At 42.3% G+C, this 23943-nt stretch overlaps 1 protein-coding gene across 1 annotated transcript; it reads left to right on the forward strand.

The window, feature by feature from the left end:
- Positions 1-494: 494 nt before the first annotated feature.
- Positions 495-22728, forward strand: LOC130294305 (uncharacterized). The gene is given in 3 exon segments (XM_056543919.1): positions 495-1499; positions 21674-22396; positions 22399-22728. Coding segments are annotated over 3 exon segments (2058 nt in total).
- Positions 22729-23943: the final 1215 nt, after the last annotated feature.

Below are 23943 nucleotides of genomic sequence, written 5' to 3' on the forward strand. Positions count from 1 at the left end.
CGTGTCAATTTAAAGGGGCAGTCCAGTGTTTAAAAACGTATCCCCTATCCTAAGGATAGGGTATAAGTTTCAGATCGTAGGGGCCTGACCACTGGGGCCCCCCGCGATCTCCTTTACGGGACCCCAGCTCACTGGCTAGATAGCGGGTGTCGACCAACCGCATGAAGCGTCGGCTGACACGCCCCCTCAATACTGCGCTATGGCAGAGCCGGAGATTGCCGAAGGCAGCGCTCTGGCTCTGCCATAGAGTTGTATTGAGGGGGCGTGTCAGCCGCCGCTTCGTGTGGTGGTCAACACGCCCCCTTCCCATGGGCTGCCGGGGCCCGGTACAGGAGATCATGGGGGGCCCCAGCGGTCGGACCCCCCACGATCTGAAACTTATCCCCTATCCTTAGGATAGGGGATACGTTTTTCAGCACTGGATATTTCCTTCAATTTTGTTATTTTTATATTTTACAGAAAACATTTCGGGGCATATTTGACACAGAAGAATAATGGAGAATACAACACTTTGGGTTTCACTGGAAAATGCCACCAACCAATCAGGATACACCGATTATTATGATAAAAACAATTCGGTAACCGGAAATGATTTACAAGGCAGACATCGCAAGCCCAGCTTGTATGAAGACATATCCATCATGGCGGTCTACTCCGTATTTTGTTTATTGGGAATCATTGGCAATGCTATTGTCATCTGGTTTGGTATCTTTGGCATGAAGAAGCAGGTCAGCGTGGTGTGGTTCCTTAGCTTAGCAGCAGCCGATTTCTTGTATGCATTCTTCTCCCTTTTAAACAATACACAAGTTTTGATAGCATCATGGTTATTGGTAAAATTCATGTGTATCGGCTCCAATTTGACTCTGTATATTAATATGGTTGTCAGCGTTCTCCAGGTCACAGTCATCAGTGTAGACCGATGCATCTGTGTCGTGTTCCCCGTATGGTGCCGCAACCACCGGAGGCCAAGATTGGCTTTCATTGTTGTCCTGGTCATTTGGATAATCTCATTTGCCGTGGCCATACCGTACATAATAAATATAGACACAATTTACATTAAAAAAAGGACACTATGTATCGTAGCAATAGATGAATCTAGCTTAACAAAGATGACAATTTTGGAATTTGTTTTCCTCTTCCTTCTACCTTTCCTCATCATTGTCTGCTCTTCTATTTTGATTGTCTTGCACGTCCGGAGGAGACACATCCTTACGTCTTCTCGGCTTCTTAAGACCATTGCAGCTGTCATCACTGCATTTTTTATCTGCTGGTTTCCTAATAATTTGTTTGTCCTCCTTGTGACACTCGAAGGAAGTAAATTAAATTTTTATGTCATTTTTTACGGATTTAAAATTGCCAATTTTCTGATGGTCATTAACAGTTGTATTAACCCCATCCTCTATGTCTTCATTGGTCGAGGGTTCAAAGACAAATTATGTGGCTCGTTCCAGACAAAGCTTAGAAAAGCGTTTATGGAAGACGACCAGCCAACGTCTACAGTACTTCAAACGTCACAGCCAGATTAAAAAGAATAGAAGGGGTATTTATGAAGCATTTTACGCTTGTTTTCATGGATAAAATTGCCTAAATATTTTGGCGCAGTGTGTTTTTTGCACCGTTTTTCTACATTTTCATATACGCGCACTCGTGTTTGTTTGGCTGTGGTATGCGTGCTTTGAGTTGGGTTTTTGCAGTGGTCAGAAATTTATGAAAATGCAATTATTTTTTTTTTTTTAAAGGCACAAAATTTGTGTCAACTCCTTTAAAATGGCGCAAATCACCACCATTAAAAAAGTGGCATAAAAAAACACAAATTACAAAAATTTGTTAAAATTACTCATTAATATAAGCAGATCACCTTGTTATCTAAAATATATATATATATATATATATATATATATATATATATAATTTTTTTCTTAAAAAATATATAACTGTATATATATATTTAGTTTTTTCAAACATTTTTCAATATGGTTAGGATGGACATGTTTAAAAGTCTTGATATTTGGTGCAATGAAGTTTACAAACCATACTTGTTTACAAGTTTATCCAAATTATTACTTTAAAATAAAAATCACAAGTTTTTACAGATGCAAATTAGACACCTTTTGTAACATGCTTGTTTCACAATTTTCAAGTAGTTTATCAAGAAAACGGCTCATCAGAATCCCACCACTAGGGGTCCCCATACCTACTGGGACACTAACCAGTCGTGCAGCAGCTTCAGGCTTGTCCATGAGTCATAGACAAGAGATGACTCATGGACAAGGCTGCATGAGCAGGAGCATCAATCACCTCCCACCACCACAAGGTAGGGACACGCCCCCTTCCCCTTATCGGATTTATAACCCTGTGAGCTAATTAAAATATACAAAATGAAATGTAAATGTGCTAAAGTTCTCCTATAAGGGGTACTCCCGAGGAAAACTTTTTTTTTTTTAATCAACTGGTGCCAGAAAGTTAAACAGATTTGTAAATTACTTCTATTAAAAAATCTTAATCCTTCCAGTATTTATTGGCTGCTGAATACTACAGAGGAAATTATTTTCTTTTTGGAACACAGAACTCTCTGCTGACATCACGAGCACAGTGCTCTCTGCTGACATCTCTGTCCATTTTAGGAACTGTCCAGAGCAGCATATGTGTTACGCCTAGCGCTCCGGGTCCCCGCTCCTCCCCGGAGCGCTCACGGCGTCTCTTTCCCTGCAGCTCCCCGGTCAGTCCCGCTGACCGGGAGCGCTGCTCTGTCATGGCCGTTGGGGATGCGATTCGCACAGCGGGACGCGCCCGCTCGCGAATCGCATCCCAGGTCACTTACCCGTTCCCGTCCCCTGCTGTCATGTGCTGGCGCGCGCGGCTCCGCTCTCTAGGGCGCGCGCGCGCCAGCTCCCTGAGACTTAAAGGGCCAGTGCACCAATGATTGGTGCCTGGCCCAATTAGCTTAATTGGTTCCCACCTGTTCCCTGGCTATATCTAGTCTCCTCCCTTGCACTCCCTTGCCGGATCTTGTTGCCTTAGTGCCAGTGAAAGCGTATTGTGTGTTTTATAGCCTGTGTACCAGTACCTTTGCTATCTCCCCTGACTACGAACCTTGCCGCCTGCCCCCGACCTTCTGCTACGTCCGACCTTGCTACTGCCTACTCCCTTGTACCTCGCCTTTCTTCAGTATCTTCAGCAGCCAGAGAGGTGAGCCGTTGCTAGTGGATACGACCTGGTCACTACCGCCGCAGCAAGACCATTCCGCTTTGCGGCGGGCTCTGGTGAATACCTGTAGTGGCTTAGAACCGGTCCACTAGCGCGGTCCTCGCCTATCCCTCTCTGGCACAGAGGATCCACCTCCTGCCAGCCGGCATCGTGACAGTAGATCCGGCCATGGATCCCGCTGAGGTTCCCCTGCCAGTTGCCTCTGATATCACCACGGTGGTCGCCCAGCAAGCCCGACAGATCGCCCATCTAACCCACCAGATGTCAGAAATGTCCACCATTGTGCACCAACTTCAGTCGCAACTTCATCAGCAATCATCTCCTCCGCCAGCTCCTGCACCCCTTCCGCAGCGAGTGGCCACTCCTAGCCTCCGCCTGTCTTTGCCGGACAAATTTAATGGGGACTCTAAGTTTTGCCGTGGCTTCCTTTCGCAATGTTCTCTGCACTTGGAGATGATGTCGGACCTGTTTCCTACTGAAAGGTCTAAGGTGGCTTTCGTAGTCAGCCTTCTGTCTGGAAAAGCCCTGTCATGGGCCACACCGCTCTGGGACCGCAATGACCCCGTCACTGCCTCTGTTCACTCCTTCTTCTCGGAAATTCGAAGTGTCTTTGAGGAACCTGCCCGAGCCTCTTCTGCTGAGACTGCCCTGCTGAACCTGGTCCAGGGTAATTCCTCCGTTGGCGAGTACGCCATACAATTCCGTACTCTTGCTTCTGAACTATCCTGGAATAATGAGGCTCTCTGCGCGACCTTTAAAAAAGGCCTATCCAGCAACATTAAAGATGTTCTGGCCGCACGAGAGACTCCTGCTAGCCTGCATGAACTCATTCATCTAGCCACTCGCATTGACATGCGTTTTTCTGAGAGGCATCAAGAGCTCCGCCAGGAAAAAGACTTAGATCTCTGGCCACCTCTCCCACAGTCTCCACTGCAATCTGCGCCTAGGCCTCCCGCCGAGGAGGCCATGCAAGTGGATCGGTCTCGCCTGACCCTGGAAGAGAGGAATCGCCGTAAGGAAGAGAATCTTTGTCTGTACTGTGCCAGTACTGAACATTTTCTGGTGGATTGCCCAATCCGTCCTCCACGTCTGGGAAACGCACGCTCGCACTCAGCTCTCGTGGGTGTGGCGTCTCTTGATGCCAAGTCGGCTTCTCCACGTCTCACGGTACCTGTTCGGATTTCCACTTCAGCCAGCTCTCCCCTCTCAGCCGTGGCCTGCCTGGACTCTGGAGCTTCTGGGAATTTTATTCGGGACTCCTTTGTGAATAAATTCCGTATTCCGGTGACCCGTCTTGTCAAGCCACTCCACATTTCCGCGGTCAACGGAGCCAGGTTGGACTGTACCATACGTTTCCGCACGGAGCCCCTTCTTATGAGCATCGGATCTCACCACGAGAGGATTGAACTTTTGGTCCTCCCCAATTGCACCTCGGAAATTCTCCTTGGACTTCCCTGGCTTCAACTTCATTCCCCAACCCTGGATTGGTCCACTGGGGAGATCAAGAGTTGGGGGTCCTCTTGTTCCAAGAACTGTCTAAAACCGGTTCCCAGTAACCCTTGCCGTAACTCTGTGGTTCCTCCTGTATCTGGTCCCCCTAAGGTCATTAAGGACTCTGCCTGCCACAGGAAATGCCCCTCCCCCCCTCCCAGTTCCATCAGGCAAGCTTCTGTGTCCCCTCATGGCCCTCGTCCTGGTGTCACACTGCCCCGTGCCAGGTCCCGCCCTCTGCCCTCTCTCCCCATTCCTACTCCTGCGGTTCTGCCTGCCGTTGAGGAATCCCTCCATCCTTTCCCGGTGTCCTCATCCCAGGGGAGGCAGTTACCCGATAAAGAGAAGGGGAGACCTAAGGGGGGGGGTACTGTTACGCCTAGCGCTCCGGGTCCCCGCTCCTCCCCGGAGCGCTCACGGCGTCTCTTTCCCTGCAGCTCCCCGGTCAGTCCCGCTGACCGGGAGCGCTGCTCTGTCATGGCCGTTGGGGATGCGATTCGCACAGCGGGACGCGCCCGCTCGCGAATCGCATCCCAGGTCACTTACCCGTTCCCGTCCCCTGCTGTCATGTGCTGGCGCGCGCGGCTCCGCTCTCTAGGGCGCGCGCGCGCCAGCTCCCTGAGACTTAAAGGGCCAGTGCACCAATGATTGGTGCCTGGCCCAATTAGCTTAATTGGTTCCCACCTGTTCCCTGGCTATATCTAGTCTCCTCCCTTGCACTCCCTTGCCGGATCTTGTTGCCTTAGTGCCAGTGAAAGCGTATTGTGTGTTTTATAGCCTGTGTACCAGTACCTTTGCTATCTCCCCTGACTACGAACCTTGCCGCCTGCCCCCGACCTTCTGCTACGTCCGACCTTGCTACTGCCTACTCCCTTGTACCTCGCCTTTCTTCAGTATCTTCAGCAGCCAGAGAGGTGAGCCGTTGCTAGTGGATACGACCTGGTCACTACCGCCGCAGCAAGACCATTCCGCTTTGCGGCGGGCTCTGGTGAATACCTGTAGTGGCTTAGAACCGGTCCACTAGCGCGGTCCTCGCCTATCCCTCTCTGGCACAGAGGATCCACCTCCTGCCAGCCGGCATCGTGACAATATGTTTGCTATGGGGATTTTCTCCTACTCTGGACAGTTCCTTAAATGGACAGAGAGATGTCAACAGAGAGCACTGTGCTCATGATGTCAGCAGAGAGCTCTGTGTTCCAAAAATAAAAGAATTACCTCTGTAGTATTCAGCAGCTAATAAGTACTGGAAGGATTAAAAAAAAAAGTTTTCCACCGGAGTACCCCTTTAATTTGCTTGCTCAGTACAAGAGTAACTAAAACAATATAAGAAGATTGCGCCATCCAATGTGACTTGTCAGAATATTATGAATTATTATATTTACTTATATAATATTATTATATAATATCATATAAATATATAATATTTATTTATGTAAAATAAAAAACAACATGCTTACTCACTTTGTTGCTCATGGATATTATCATTATTCATATCCCATTATAACACATCCTTAAAGTTGATCAAATGTTGCGTCTTTCATATTTTTGGGGTAGTTGTGATAAAGAAGTGATCACAGGGGGAAAAATCCCTAATCCCTGCTCTGGACAGTTCCTAAAATGGACAGAGGTGTCAGCAGAGAGCACTGTGGTCAGGCAGAAATGAAATTCAAAAAGAAAATAACTTCCTCTGTAGTATACAGCAGCTCATAAGTACTGAAAGGGTTACGATTTTTAAATAGAAGTAATTTACAAATCTGTTTAACTTTCTAGCACCAGTTTATTTAAATAAAACATTATTTTTTTATTTTTTACCAGCGTACCCCTTTAATTCAGAGACTGCTAGCTACCATTTCATAGAGGCGATTCTGTGGAGGCGATTCATCGATGACATCCTGTGTATTTGGCAGGGTACCGATGAATCCCTCCAATCGTTCTTCGGAACAGAATGATATGAATATCAGACTGACCACCAAATCCAGTAAAAAAAGATATTGATTTCCTTGATTTAAAAATCATGGTGGATGATGAGGGATGGATCAGTACTGATATTCATAGAAAGGATACAGCTGTAAACTACTATTTGAAAGCAGAATCCTCTCATCCCCCTCATGTAATTAAAGCAATCCCTAAAGGACAATTTATACGAGCAAGGAGGGTGTGATCGAGCCAGGATATTTTCGAAAGACGGGCTAAGGATATTGAACAGCGATTCATAAGAAGAGGTTATGATAAGAATGCATTGAGACAGGCCAGGAATGAGGTGAGCACAGTTGACCGACAGACATTATTGGTTAAGAAGAATAAAGATCAGAAAGACAATGAGGGAGTGAGATTTATATCTAGATACAACAAACAATGGGGAACAATGAAAAACATTTTTAAGAAATAATGGCCTATATTATTGACAGATAAGAAAATGGGTGAATTCTTACCGGAGACCCCATCTCTGACACCCAAGAGATCACCCAATCTACGTGATCTGTTGGTGACCAGTCACTACATCCCTCCGAGTAACCCTAGTTTCCTTAACGTATCCAAGCAAGATACAGCTCACTCCTGCAATGCGCACACCTGTGTCTCGGACCCGCCGGCACCGCCCCGGCTTCCACAGTAAATCCAACACAAACGAATGTCCAGCACTTGGTATGCGAATAAAATAATCTTCGTTTATTGAAGTTGCACAGGACAAACAGGTACAAGTGGTCTTTCTGACGCGTTTCGCGCTTAGATGCGCTTAGTCATAGTCTATGACTAAGCGCATCTAAGCGCGAAACGCGTCAGAAAGACCACTTGTACCTGTTTGTCCTGTGCAACTTCAATAAACGAAGATTATTTTATTCGCATATCAAGTGCTGGACATTCGTTTGTGCTAGTTTCCTTAACAGTAGGGGACCGAAATGGGGTAATGTATGTTGTGGGAACTGTGCGGCCTGTACTGCGATGGAACGGTCTAATGAATTTGAGGGAACTGGTGGTCAGAAGTTTAAAATTGTTCACTTTTTCAATTGTAAAACATCTAATGTGGTATATTATGCACAATGTCCTTGCCGGAAGGTTTATATCGGTATGACTACCGGGTTAGGATATTGAAGCATATAAGGAACATCAAAAACAGTACCCGCCTTGACCCAGAAAAACTGAAATGGAAACCAGTTGCGAGACATTTTAGGGACTGCCATCAAAACAACTGGAGATTACTTAGGTTTCAAGGCATCGATAGGGTGTATAGTGGCAATCGGGGCCATAATATGACAAGGATATTACAACAGAAGGAGACTAAATGGATCGTAAAATTGAATACATTAAACCCTAAAGGATTGAATGAGAACCTGAGCTTCAGTGCATTTTTATAAGATGTTATTTTATGTGATTTTAATTTATTATTTTTCGTTCTAGACACGACCCTAGAGATTCCTTACCTATTTTGTTCCTAGTGGATTTGAGACCGGATTAGGATCCCGGATGGCTAAAAAGAAAGAAAGACGTAAAGAAAGAAAGATATAAAGAAGGATATAACGGGAGATCAATATAATATTGTGTTGTTGTGAATTATGGTTATTCCAATAAGGAATGATGGCATCAAGTTGTTAATATGGAATAATATGGAAGAGTTGGCTTATTCTATGTGGATATTGCCGTGGGTATGAGATGGGGAAATATCTTCTGATACCCCCTATCGGGGTATGGGGAGTGAGTGTGTCACTTGTGTTGGTATATAGACGTATGTGTGGGTTAATGGGACACAGGGGGATGGTATGGTGATGGTGTGAGTATGGGGTGATGTGCGAGGGGGGTGTGTTTGTGGGGGGGGGGGTCTTGGGGGTTTTACACACCTATACACTTATAATATTTAGTTATTTGGTTACCTAATGAATTTATATGGACTTGGTCCTCCTAATGCACAATTAATGGGGAGGGAACACATTTCGTAATAGTGATTTATTAGTGTCACTATTAGTAGTGACAACATAATATAATTTATTTGGATTATCTTGATCACTTTATGGTGGGATGGTTTTGTACTTTAGTTATGTTTTGACTGGGGGGGGGGGGGTGACAGCTGATCGGTTGTATGAGCATCATTGATGCCATTATCTTATATTATACACTAAATATTTAAGGTATCACTAGATCCTATCAATGACTATATTGTATTGGTATTTTGTATACACTGTAGAATGGTCAACTGGGAAAGGGTGGTGATATTGGGTTGTCTTATGGTGGGGGGGGGGTTTATGATATTATTGTTATGGGATTTAGAGGTGAGGATTGATTACTTATACATATTGAACATTTATTTATATTATGTAATATTTGTCACATTTTTCATGAATTATATCGTTTGGGGTAGATAGTTTTTGATATTTCAGTTCTGTAGGTGATTTGTGTAGATGTATGTGTATATATAATTAAATGTAAATGGGTTATGATATTTATATTTATTTTATATTATACTACTTTGGTGTGTATAATTTCCGATTATCACACGGGTTATTCATTTTTAGGATGTAATGTTTAGGGTGAAGTTGTATTATGAATTATTATGAATTATTAAGATTGATAGATTGTTATGATTGTATATACCTCTTCTATCATGGAAAATGTGAATTGATTTACCCCCTCTAATTAATTTATTGTATATATCCCCTCTATTATGAAGAATATAGACCTGGTTGTTTATACCTTTAAGAATAATTAATGTATCATTATTAATGAATTGTGATGTACCGTATATGCACGTGATTCCTTTTTGGGAAAATGGTAATATTTATAGTGATATTTTTGTTGAGATTCATGTGTAATATGTTTATTCCTGTTAGGCTCCTTCTATAATGTTATTGGTTATATTATGGTTGCGATTTGAGTGACACCTACTGGCCATCCAGGGAACTATGTTCAATTGCATTGAAATAGACTCTTATATGTACTTCCACTAACCATTGATCCTCTGGGTGCGCGCGCATCGTGACTCCGGGGCGGAAGTTCGGATCCCCATGTGCCACGTATGGGTGGAAGCTGTCATGGTCACATGACGGCGGAAACTCAGTGGCGCGGCGGGATCCGGATTCCGGTTCCGGGGCGCGCCGAATATGGAGGCATATATAAGGATCAAAATGGTGAGATGTTAGCACCTCCTGACGAAGTGGGGAGACCCACGAAACGATGTCCGTTGAGGGTGCACGGTGTCCCTGGATGGCTGGTGGGAACATACCTGCTATAGGTAATGAACTATGTTCTCTTTGTATGTGATTATAATTTCATTGATGCAGTCATTGCCAAACCATTGCTAAGGGGGATTGATTGTTATTGTGCATTGTTCCTGTTATTGTAATTTAATGTAATCCAGTACCAGGGTACCGTTGCTATATCTGGGGTACATGTTTTTTTAGGGGTTGGGGTCATCTGTCCTTTTTTGTATTGTGATTTTTGGTAAGCTGTTTAATAAAATGTATTTATATTTTTGCAATTATTGGTGTTCACTGGTTTTTGGTGACAATTGTAAGAGCATTTGGTACAGGAGTTTTGTTGCCGGTTTCTAATTGGTTTTTATATATATTATTCCGAGGAAGAGTGTAGGTATTATACCATTTCATAGGCTCACGTAGTCTCATTGAAATAACTTTTCCCAAGGGTGGGGTTCTTATATGCAAGTGCGCATTTCAGGACATCAACAGGTTCAATTCACTACTAGTGTTGGGCGTGAATATTCGCATTTCGAATTTTCATCACGAATGTCGCAAATTCGCCAATATTGCAAATATATTCGCCATATATTCGAAATTGCGAATATTCACTTTTCTCCCGCATATGCGTATATTTACATATTCCTTCTTTTCACTTGTGGGCCAATTCGAATGATGCAAATACACTTGTCAGAGGTTATCAACAACATCCCTGGCAACCAATAGGAAAGTTGCCCACCCCCTCACTGTTTTCTTCCTTGAATACGCGATTATATAGAATATTTGCATATGCGAATATAACAAATATGCAAAATTTGAGAATATAGGACGAATATTCATCTCTACATTTGTGAAATATCGCAAGTTCGAATATGGGCAATGCTGCTCATCACTAGGATTGCCTTAAATGATCACAATAATCCCTTTTAGACCGTGTCTGCCATTTAGCAGGTGAAATTCACATGACCAATGGTTTTTAATGCCCAAATAACACCCCCATACCGCTAACACTACCGACATATAAGTGATTACAGTGCAGTTGCATTCAGTAACTCATAGACGGCTTCTACTCTGATCTGGGACCCAGACCGTCATTTCCACCACTCATCTCTTTAGAATCAGTCAGACAAGCTCTGATCAGTGGTGTAAGTGCCTCAGAAAAGATGTCTGATCTCGCATTCTATGCTGGGCTGCTGCTCCAGTCTCGGAAACCTCTGTGTTTCCAGGACTGGAGACGTGAAGTCACGCAACGCCCCCTTGTGACATCACACCACACCCCCTCCCATAGACATGAATGGAGGGGGCATGGGCTGCTTAGTCTAAAATGCCCTGGCCTTTTTTTGTTCCCGGTCTGGCCCTGGATTTGGTTGAAGGTACTCCGCTCCTAGACATCTTATCCCCGATACAAGCTCCGTATGTTCAGAACACTGGGTTCAAGCGCCCGTGCTCATCGCTGAACCCCCCATGATCAGACATCTTATCCCCTATCCTTTGGATAGGGGATAAGATGTATTTAGCCTGAATACCCCTTTAAAAAACAGAAACTAGCTGTCTTCAGCCCATGTGCTGACATGAGCCACACTTTAAACCTGTGCTGGTCCAGTAAAGGGTTTTAAAGGGGTACTCCGCTGCTCAGCGTTTGGAACAAACTGTCACGAGCTCTCGGCGCCGGCTCCAGCGTTCGGAACAGTTTGTTCCAAACGCTGAGCAGCGGAGTACCCTTTAAAGGGGTACTCCGTCCATAGACATCTTATCCCCTATCCAAAGGATAGAGGCTAAGATGACTGATCGCGGGGGTCCAGCCGTGTCCACGGGCACCCGAACCCAGATATCCCTGAAGATATCCCTATGTTCAAAACACTTGGATAGAGGATAATATGTCTCGGAGCGGAGTACCCCTTTATTAACTAAATCTACAACAGAATGGCTGAGACATAAAACAATAAAGATGCTGCAATTGCCCAGTGTAGGACCAACCTCAATCCTATTGAAATGTGTTGCCTGGACATTAAAGGGGTACTCCCGTCTTTTTTTTTGTTTTGTTTTTTAAATCGACTGGTGCCAGAAAGTTAAACAGATTTGTAAATTACTTCTATTAAAAAATCTTAATCCTTCCAGTACTTTTTATGAGCTGTATACTACAGAGGAAATGCTTTTCTTTTTGGATTTCTCTGATGTCATGACCACAGTGCTCTCTGCTGACCTCTGCTGTCCATTTTAGGAATTGTCCAGAGCAGCATATGTTTGCTATGGGGATTTTCTCCTGCTCTGGACAGTTCCTAAAATGGACAGAGATGTCAGCAGAGAGCACTGTGGTCATGACATCAGAGAAATCAAAAAAGAAGATAATTTCGTCTGTAGTATATAGCCCCTAAAAAGTACTGTAAGGATTAAGATTTTTTAATAGAAGTAATTTACAAATCTGTTTAACTTTCTGCCACCAGTTGATTTAAATAAAAAAAAATAAAATAAAAAAAAAGGTTTCCACGGGAGTCCCCCTTTAAAGGGGTTGGATATAACAATAATTATGTACCCTGAGCCCCTACAGTTGCCATGCTGATGGTCCAGGCCCCTGCTTATCACCGATGCTTCCTTGTTCCCCACACAAACTGGTCCCCTTATAGATCTGTAGGCCCCTGGATTGGATTTAGGAGCCATGTCACAACTCTGATCCCTAACACCACAGCCTTGCATCTGTTTCTCATATATAGATTACCTATCTACGCCTGTTTTTAATACATTTATGTCTATTTATGTTAAAGGGGTATTCCAGGAAAAAACTTTTTTTTTATATATATCAACTGGTTCCAGAAAGTTAAACAGATTTGTAAATTACTTCTATTAAAAAATCTTTAATCCTTCCAATAATTATCAGCTGCTGAAGTTGAGTTGTTCTTTTCTGTCTGACAACAGTGCTCTCTGCTGACACCCCTGTCTGTCTCGGGAACTGCACAGAGTAGAAGAGGTTTGCTATGGTGATTTGCTTCTACTCTGGACAGTTCCCGAGACAGGTGTCATCAGAGAGCACTTAGACAGAAAAGAACAACTCAACTTCAGCAGTTCATAAGTATTGAAAGGATTAAGATTTTTTTTAATAGAAGTAATTTACAAATCTGTTTAACTTTCCTGAGCCAGTTGATTTGATATATATATATAAATAAGTTTTTTCCCCTTGATAACCCCTTTAATGCTCTCGTGATTTCACAATTTTAAGTACTTGAGTGAAACACTTGTTTATAAGAAGCTTAAAAAGACAAATATTTCAGGAACATTTCACTATATAATTTGAATCATGTTGTATTAGCAACTGAATTAATAATACATATGAACAATTATTTACTGTATGCACTTAGTAGAAGTATCAGGAGGATTGAGAAATATATCCAGATAATAGCATTATTATAAAGCTGGGTTTATTGCTTTTAGTGTTAGTTTAGGACAGTGTTTCCCAGCCAGGGTGCCTCCAGCTGTTGCAAAACTACAACTCCCAGCATGCCCGGACAGCCAAAGGATGTCACAATTTTTCACACTAAATATATATTCACCGATGTAATTGACATGAAATTTTCATCAAATTTGTGTAAAACGCCAAATAATACATGGATTTAAAAAAAAAAAGGTCAGAAATTAAAGGGGTACTCCGGCCCCAAGACATCTCATCACCTATCCAAAGCATAGGGGATAAGATGTCTGATCGTGGGGGTCCCGTGGCTGGGGACGGAGTATCGTGACGTCACGACTTCGCCCCCGTGTGACATCACGCCCCGCCCCCTCAATGCAAGTCTATGGGAGGGGGCGTGACAGCTGTCACGCCTCCTCCCATAGACTTGCATTGAGGGGGCGGGGCGTGACATCACGATTCTCCGTCCCTGTGGTCAAGAGGCATAAATCTGAGAGCCTCCAGTGCTTCCGGCAGTGCTTTCACGTGGGTGCTGCATGCTAGATTGCGGGGGTCCCCAGCGGCGGGACCCCCGCCTTTGGATAGGGGATTAGATGCCTTGGGACCGGAGTGCCCCTTTAAGTTATGTGTAATAATGTTAAATGACACAGGGAAAACATATTGAACACATGAAGAAAGGGAGGTACAAAAAGGCCAGGAGAGCCAAGGCAACAGTTAAAATCTATCAGTAATGTAAATCAATCCAGCTCCTTGTCAACTAATGTCAGCTGTTTCAGTCCCAACTGATGGCTACAAAAATGTCTCTTATTGCCGAGGTGTAACACAAGACACATCTCATGATGGGTAAAAGCAAAGAGCTGTCTCAAGACCCTCAAGAACAAACAATAACAATGGCGTTGGTTACAGGGGCATTTCTAAGCTTCTCACTGTTCCAGTGAGCACTGTTGGGGCCATAATACGGAAGGGGAAAGACAACTTTGAGCATTGAGGGGGCGGGGCTATGATATCCTGAGCTCCCGGCGCCGGCTCCAGTTTGTTCCAAACACTAAGCAGCAGAGTACCCCTTTAAATGAACACGTGTTAAAGCATAATGTGCAATATCATCTGGTAGTCTGTGAATTTATGTTTTTAGTCTATATCAGTGTTCCCCAACCAGGATGTCCCGTAGCAAAGGCTCAAGTCCAGCAGGAAGGCATGGGAACTGAGTTCCTGCACTTTTTTCAAAGCAGGAACACCGTTCCCATTATCAGGAGTCCTGCAGGAGCAGCCCTCGAGTGGGTGAGTCCCCACACTTTTTTCCCCAGGACTTGATCTCCGCCCGTAGCTTTTATAAAACTACAACTCCCAGCATCCAAGAATGTTGGAAGTTGTAGTTTTGCAAGTTTGGGAAACACGGGTCTATGTATTTAGCAAAGGGCTTGGACCTATTGTTTATGTTTGAAAAATATTTATCAGCTCGAAGGATCTCGTATGTACTTATTTAGGTATATGTGCTTATTCATGTTTTTTTTTATTAATTCGTAGTTCCATTTAAAAAAAAGTTCAATCTTACTGCTCTTAAAATAGAAATCACCGTAAAGAAGAAACTATCAATAAAGCAAAAAATAAAATAAAATAAATAATAATAAGACTTCTCCTTACTCCTGGAATTGTTCCTTTTTTCCAAAAAAAAATGTCATGACACTATTCACTTGCTGTAAGCTATGGTCTTCAGATTTAAAAAAAATATATATATTTTCACATCAAATGGAGCCAGAAAGTTAAACAGATTTGTAAATTACTTTTATTTAAAAATCTTAATCCTTCCAGTACTTATTAGCTGCTGTATGCTTCAGAGGAAGCTGTGTAGTTCTTTCCAGTCTGAACACGGTGCTCTCTGCTGACACCTCTGTCCATGTCAGGAACTATCCAGAGTAGGAGAAAATCCCCATAGCAAATCTGTCCTGCTCTGGACAGTTCCCGACATGGACAGAGGTGTCAGCAGAGAGCACTGTGGTCAGACTGGAAAGAACTACACAACTTCCTCTGAAGCATATAGGTACTGGAAGGATTAAAGGGGTATTCCAGGCAAAAACTTTTTTTTATATATATCAACTGGCTCCGGAAAGTTAAACAGATTTGTTAATTACTTCTATTAAAAAATCTTAATCCTTCCAATAGTTATTAGCTTCTGAAGTTTTCTGTCTAACTGCTCAATGACGATGTCACGTCCCGGGAGCTGTGCATGATGGGAGAATATCCCCATAGGAACTGCACAGCTCCAGGTTATCAGAAAGCAGTTAGACAGAAAACAGCAACTCAACTTCGGAAGCTAATAACTATTGGAAGGATTAAGATTTTTTAATAGAAGTAATTTACAAATCTGTTTAACTTTCCGGAGCCATTTGATATATAAACAAAAAAGGTTTTGGCCTGGAATACCCCTTTAAGATCTTTATATATAGAAGTAATTTAAAAATCTGTATAACTTTCCGGCACCAGCTGATTTGACCCCCCCCCCTTTTAAGGTGCCTATATACATTAGAATAAAGTTGCTGATGTCATCTTTGTACACACATTTCATTTGTTTTGTCAGTATAAGACATTTATTTATAGACATAAGTTATTCCATTTGCTTTTGCAATTTGTATGATAATATTTATGTTCTAGTGTTCATGTACCCATAAGGTTGCCAAAGTTGACCTGCCATTAATACTTGATTGGTGATAAATCTGGTGATCCAGTAGGCCAAGAAGATGTTCCAATCTGGCAGAGACATTTCTGGAAAACCCTTTCTGTGTGTGGATGAGCATCATCCTGAGGAAAAATGTTCCAAACACTTAGAGCCGGTGCCGGGGGCTCATGACGTCACATTCCTGCCCTTCGTGACATCACGCCCCACCCCCTCAATGCAAGTCTATGGGAGGGGGTGTGTGTTGGCAGCCACACCCCCTCCCATAGACTTGCATTGAGGGGGCGGGGCTGTGATGTCACATTTTATTCCGATTTCAAGATGAAAGGGGACGGGACCTCTCACGATCATTATGTATGAATGAAACAACTCCCACACACCATGACCAATGGCTGCATGATGTTACCCATGTTGTGCCAACATCTTTATGATTTTGGACATCATGGGGGAGATTTATCAAAACCTGTCCAGAGGAAGAGTTGCTGAGTTGCCCATAGCAACCAATCAGATTGCTTCTTTCCTGTTTAACAAGACCTCTGCAAAATGAAAGAAGCGATCTGATTGGTTGCTATGGGCAACTCAGCAACTTTTCCTTTGGACAGGTTTTGGTAAATCTCCCCCATGTGTGGGCAGGATATCGCCCATACTTGAGGATCGTGAGTAGCCCTGTACCCTTCCATCTCTGAACTGTATTCTGCCGAGACAACTACTAAGCAGGAGAGGAGCGCGAAGGAATAGAACAGGTATGACTTTTTCTACTCCAGAAATAACCCCTTTAATGCATAGGTAGAAATTTGGAATCACATCCCATCCCCTTCATCCCCTCATACCGTTTCACTTTATCTTCTCCCCTCTTTGGTTGAACTTGATGGACATGTCTTTTTCCATTTCTACTAATGTAACAATGTAATACTTTATGAAAGCAACTAAAAGGATCCATATAGCAAATAAAAGAGAAATCCACAGCGCTCCAAATGTAATGAACAATAAATCATTTCTAAATCCCAATTACCATGTATTCTTGAGGAGGAATTAAGTATTATGCTCATAAGTGATGGTGATTCCATCCTGCCCAACCTTTACTCAAGTTATATCTGCTATTAGTGGTAAGAGCAATATCTATGTCTACAGCATTGATCGGTATACCTTATATAATTCGAAACACACACAGAAAATAGTCCGTTCGGCACTGCTGCTATCCCTCCTTATATGCTGGGGATATCGGGACAAGGGCTCTCAAGTATTGGTACTTGCTAATGTTATATTGGTGGTGCTCTGGCTATAGAAATATATAGCAGGTTCTCATCAAAAATCAGAAGAAAAATGAAACAGCCAGTCACTCACCAAATAGTTCTTTCTTCAGGCTTTATTTCATGCCGATAGAAATACTCACATATGTGGGGAATACAAAGGGAAGAACAGGGGGGTACAGTGGCAACAAGCTCTGTTTCGCACACTTAGGTGCTTCGTCCAGCCATATGGCCGGATGAAGCACTTAAGTGTGCGAGACGGAGCTTGTTGCCACTGGCCGTACGAAGCATTTAAGTGTGTGAAACGGAGCTTGTTGCCACTGGCCGGACGAAGCACTCAAGTGTGTGAAACGGAGCTTGTTGCCACTGGCCGGACGAAGCACTTAAGTGTGCGAAACAGAGCTTGTTGCCACTGGCCGGACGAAGCACTTAAGTGTGCGAAACGGAGCTTGTTGCCACTGGCCGGATGAAGCACTTAAGTGTGCGAAACGGAGCTTGTTGCGACTGGCCGGATGAAGCACTTAAGTGTGCGAAACGGAGGTTGTTGCCACTGGCCGGACAAAGCACTTAAGTGTGACGAAGCACTTAAGTGTGCGAAACGAGGTTGTTGCCACTGGCCGGACGAAGCACTTAAGTGTGCGAAACGGAGCTTGTTGCCACTGGCCGGACGAAGCACTTAAGTGTATGAAACGGAGCTTGTTGCCACTGGCCGGATGAAGCACTTAAGTGTGCGAAACGGAGCTTGTTGCCACTGGCCGGACGAAGCATTTAAGTGTGCAAAACAGAGCTTGTTGCCACTGGCCGGACGAAGTACTTAAGTGTGTGAAACGGAGCTTGTTGCCACTGGTCGGATGAAGCACTTAAGTGTGCGAAACGGAGCATGTTGCCACTGGCCGGACGAAGCATTTAAGTGTGCGAAACGGAGCTTGTTGCCACTGGCCGGACGAAGCATTTAAGTGTGCGAAACGGAGCTTGTTGCCACTGGCCGGATGAAGCACTTAAGTGTGTGAAACGGAGCTTGTTGCCACTGGCAGGACGAAGCACTTAAATGTGCGAAATGGAGCTTGTTGCCATTGGCCGGACGAAGCATTTAAGTGTGCGAAACGGAGCTTGTTGCCACTGGCCGGACGAAGCACTTAAGTGTGCGAAACGGAGCTTGTTGCCACTGGCCGGACGAAGCACTTAAGTGTGCGAAACGAGGTTGTTGCCACTGTACCCTCCTGCTCTTCCCTTTGTATTCCCCACATATGTGAGTATTTCTATCGGCATGAAATAAAGCCTGAAGAAAGAACTATTTGGTAAGTGACTGGCTGTTTCATTTTTCTTCAGATTTTTGATGAATACCTAATATAATGTTTTCTACTAATAGTGAGGAAGCCATGGCAAACACACCCCTCCATGTATCTCTATGGGATACAAGGAGGGGGCGTGTCGGCAGGCACATTTTGCGGGGATGAAGCCCCCCCCTTTTGCAACCCCATACAGGAGATTGTGGAGGGTCACAGTGGTTGGACCCCCTTCAATCTATAACATATCATATATATATAACATATATTCCACTACAGTATTCCTACAGTATTCCTTTAAGGAGTTAAAGAGTATTTCTTGTACAATTTGGAGGATAGTGCCTTTTTATATATATATATATATATATATATATATATATATATATATATATATAATTGTTTATTTTTGAAAAATGTAAAAAAAAATAAAAATTCCAAAGAAAAAAACTAAGACACCAGATAACTCCAATAACATTTAGAGAACAAGGGGAAACATAGATCAGGAGAACATTGAAAATAAGGCGTTTGGTGACAGTTCTCATAGGTTCCCGTCTTCACTTGTCCATGTTGAACATAACAGCAATAAGGCTTAATTAAGACATGTATATCAGTTAGCCATCATCAATAAAGTGTCTCCAAGCTGTATAAATGATAGAAACAATGTTAAAAACAAAATAGTTATCCTATGGTATATAAAAGAAATAAAAGAAATATCTCTAGGTATTCTTTGTGCCTAATAATCTGATTGTCTTAAGTCGTATGTTCCATTGAGAAAAAAGAAAAAGAATATTGTAACCTGGAAGCTTGTGTAATCCTTTCGATTCTTGTGGCCGCAGAGTGTATTATGATAGCGAGAAGTATGAGATATATTGGAGAAAAGCTCCAATAATAGAGACAAATAAAAAAAAAGAAAAAAAAAAAGAAAGAGAACAATAAGATATAGTAGGGGAAAGGAAAAGAGCAAAGAAAGGTAGAAAGAATGAACCCACGCGGCTCCTTACTCACTCCACTGATCCTCACATTGTTGTGATTGATCCTGAGTAGCTATCCCAACCCTTCCAAATTTTGGAGGATATTGCCTTAAAGGGGTACTCCGGCGCTGAGACATCTTATCCCCTATCCAAAGGATAGGGGATAAGATGCCTGGTCGCGGGGGTCCCGCCGCTGGAGACCCCCGTGATCTTCCACACCGCACCCTGTTAGCATCAGCTGATTACTGGCGATCACAGGGACGGAACATGGTGACATCACGGCTCCGCCCCCGTGTGACGTCACGCTCTGCCCCCTCAATGCAAGCCTATTTTATTAGATCAACTATTATACATCGGAAAATAATATTTTCTTTATAATATGGACACATAAAACAGTTAAAAAAAATGTTATTCCCTGTAAAAAATATGTTAAACAAAAATATAAGAAAAAAATATAAGACTTTAGTGATTTAGTTAATTAAATAGCACATTATTAAATAGTACATTAAATAGTACATTATTAATTTATAAGGGGAGCTTATAATTATCTAATTATGGGTTACTGTATTATACAAATTAGAACCTATTCCCCTTTCCATTACTACATTCACTAAAAACCAATCATATTAGTTCTTGATCATCACTGAAAGTGAAAATGTCCTAATTTTCATAATTATTAAAAAAAACTAACAAAAACAAAGGGAAGACCCTATAAATGTCTGCATGGTATATATAGGAAAATCTTTATCCTCTTAGTGCCATGAAAATGGCCTCTCTGCAACCACCCAGCATCCTTTTCTGTACTGATTAGACAGATGCAAGAACTCCGAAACATTGGTCCACTGTCGGGTGACTTTACCCCTTTAATCTAACTCCTTTTATCATCTTCCCTGTCACAGCTAAGATTTTTTTTGCCCCGCCAAAGGGCCATAGGGTTATTTTAGAAATTCTTTTACAGTCTTGTCTCACATAATGACAGTACCCATATCGCAATTCTATTATATTTGTCTGTGATTTGTCTCTAAGGCTAGATGAATATCATTTAGTGTTCTAAAAAGATCTACTGGGTTCTTTTTTGGGTTAGTTAGAGGGTTTATTTGGGGTACACAAGTGAAAGAAATAAGGAAGCAGAGATTTTCCATTCAGCTCAAACCATCTGCACCATAATGCTGTACCGTAGATCATTTGACCTAAAGCAGGGCCTGCCCTCTTCTATGAGCGGCTGGACATACATCTCTGCTGTGGTTGACTCACCAGTTGATGCACAGGGACTTTTAGTGAGTTTCACTAAGCAGCCCCATTGGTAACATCCAATGGAAATGTTAAAGGGGTACTCCGGTGAAAACCTTTTTTCTTTTAAATCAACTGGTGGCAGAAAGTTAAAAATATTTGTAAATTACTTCTATTAAAAAATCTTAATCCTTCCAGTACTTATTAGCTGCCGAATGCTACAGAGGAAATTCCTTTCTTTTTGGAACACTGATGACATCACGAGCACAGTGCTCTCTGCTGACATCTCTGTCCATTTTAGCAACCATGCATAGCAGATGTATGCTAAGGGCATCATGGTGGCTCAGTGGTTAGCACTGCTGCCTTGCAGTGCTGGGGACTTGGGATCAAATCCCACTAAGGCCAACAATAAATAAAGCATTATTCTTATTATTATAATAACGTCAGCAGATAGAACTGTGCTCGTGATGTCATCAGAGAGTGTTCCAAAAAGAAAAGAATTTCCTCTGTAGTATTCAGCAGCTAATAAGTACAGGAAAGATTAAGATTTTTTAATAGAAGTAATTTACAAATATGTTTAACTTTCTGCCACCAGTTGATTTAGAAGAAAAAAGGTTTTCACCGGAGTATCCCTTTAATGCTAATAAGGCTTAGTTTTACTATTAGAAATCAAAGAAGAACTGAAATAATTTGTATCCAGCATCAGTTCTTATTACATTGAACCAAATCTTAATCTGTTAGTGCTGATATGGACACAAGTACATCAATAATATGATGTCAGTCCCCAAGCACAGAAGCACAGTAGCACGGCCAATATGCTATGCTATGGTGTTATCATTAGCATATAGGCTCCATAAGGCTAGCTATCCCTCTAAATTTGTTTGTGGTTATACAGTACAACATGTGCATCTAATTTCCTAGTTTATATTAATATTTTGTTTTCTAGAAAAAAATGTCTGCCATTTTTGACACAAACGACAAAAGATCATGGAAAATACAGATCATAAGGAAACCTATACAGTAACTGACCACAATGTACAAGACGGCAATCATAAATCCAGGATATATGACATATGCTTCACGACAGCCTACTTAGTATTTTGCTTACTAGGAACTTTTGGAAATGGTCTTGTTATCTGGTTGGGCATCTTCAGGATGAAGAAGATGGTCAACGTGGTGTGGTTCCTTGGCTTAGCCGTAGCCGACTTCTCCTTTTCATTTTTCCTTCCTTTAAACTTTGCAAAAATGTTATTAGGACATTCACCACTTCTGTGCAAATTAACCCAATTGTCACTGTATATTAATTTGTGCGTCAGTGTCGCCCACCTTACCGTCATCAGTATAGACCGATGCATCTCTGTCGTGCTCCCCGTATGGTGCCACAACCACCGGATGCCAAGATTGGCTTTCATTATTGTCCTGGTCATTTGGATAATTTCATCTGTTGTGGCTATAACCTTCACAATATACACAGACATGATGGATAATAATAATATGACACTATGTATTTTAAAGGTAGATGACAATGGCTTGATGTGGAGGACGATATTGGGCCTTGTTTTCTACTTCCTCCTACCTTTTGTCATCAATGTCTCCTGTTACATTGTAATTGTCTTGTATATAAGAAGGAAACACATGTTTGCATCTTCTCGACATCTTAAAAGCATTGTGGCTGTCATCACTGCATTCTTTATCTGTTGGTTTCCTATTCCTATTTCCTATTTTTGTTTAACCTTCTTCTTGTATTTAAAAAATGTATGTTTGATGATCATGTCCTTTATTATGGCTCTTTAACCACTATTCTCCTGATGGCCATAAATTCTTCTATAAACCCCATCCTCTACGTCTTCATTGGTCGAGATTTCAAGGATAAGTTCTGGGGCTCATTTCAAGTTAAGTTTGAAAAAGCATTTATAGAAGAGGACAAGTCCATCTATGACAAGCAAGAGAGGTGTACGTCTCTTCAAAGGTCATCTCAAGATTACAGAGAAAAAAAAAGTAATAGGATGAACAGCATACAATTACTGTGTGCTACATGAATTTTATTATAAAATCATAGATTTCTAAACATCTTGTTTTTGCTTTTTTAATTTGCTTAATTAGAAATAGTGCAAAATAAAGTTTGGCTAAATATATCAATAATTCATTTTCACATTTCAATTTAAAATAAAATATGTGTGGGGACTTTTTCTGATACTCCAGTACCTCTGCAGCTGGTGGGTACTAGAGTAATAGTAGCATTATCCATTTTACATACTAATGCTTATCCCAGGCTTAGTCATGGAAGCTAATAGATGATGGCTTCTACTACTTAGCCAAAAATGTGAACAAAAAAAGAAAAAGAACTAAAATCATTCTTACCATCATACTCTTCAGCCTTGTCTCTGCTAACAGTCATGGGGTTTCCCTGACAGAAGCAGAATGTTTTTGGTGCACAGCCAAATCTTTTTGCTTCTTTCTGGGAAACACCACAGCAGTCTGCAATTGTCAGCAGGCCAATGCTTTAAACTGCAACAATTGGATTGCTGTGTAGTTGAGCTGGTTAGAAAAGCAATTATTTACACTATTAGAGGTTCATTTTTTTCCAGCTATGATAAGTGCAGGTATAGATACCAAAACAACTACATTAAAGCCCTTTTAAAGCAGTAGGAAAAGAAATTCCCCTTAAAGGGGTACTCCACCACTAGACACCTTATCCCCTATCCAAAGCATAGGGGATAAGATGTCTGATCGCAGAGGTCCCGCCGCTGGGGACCCCCGGGATCTTGGCTGCAGTACCCCGCTGTCATTACTCCCTTTAAAGGAGTACTCCAGATTAAAGTCCATCACTGGGACACCTGTGATCTCCTGTCTGGTGCCTTGGCTATCCCCATAAAAGGAGCTATGAGAACCACAGCACAAAGTGATAGTTGACACACCCTCTCCATTCATTTTTATGGGACAGCCGGAGATGCAGCATTTGTGTATCTCTTCCTCTCCCATAAAGATGCATGGAGGGGGTTTGTTGGCCACCACTTCATTTCATGGGGGGAGCTGAGGCGCCTGGAAGGAGATCGTAGGGGTCTCAACACGCCAGACCCCGTGATCAGACACTTATCCTTTGGATAGGGGTGCATTTTACTAAGTTGGAGTACTCCTTTAATATCTTTATTGGGGCCTGTTGGACATCACAAAACATTTTTTTAAACACTACTGGTGACCTTCCGAATCAGAATGTGTAAAGTTCATGAGAGCTACTACTTGGTGTATACTTA

This window comes from Hyla sarda, chromosome 10, assembly GCF_029499605.1.
Source record: "Hyla sarda isolate aHylSar1 chromosome 10, aHylSar1.hap1, whole genome shotgun sequence".
Lineage (NCBI taxonomy): Eukaryota > Metazoa > Chordata > Amphibia > Anura > Hylidae > Hyla > Hyla sarda.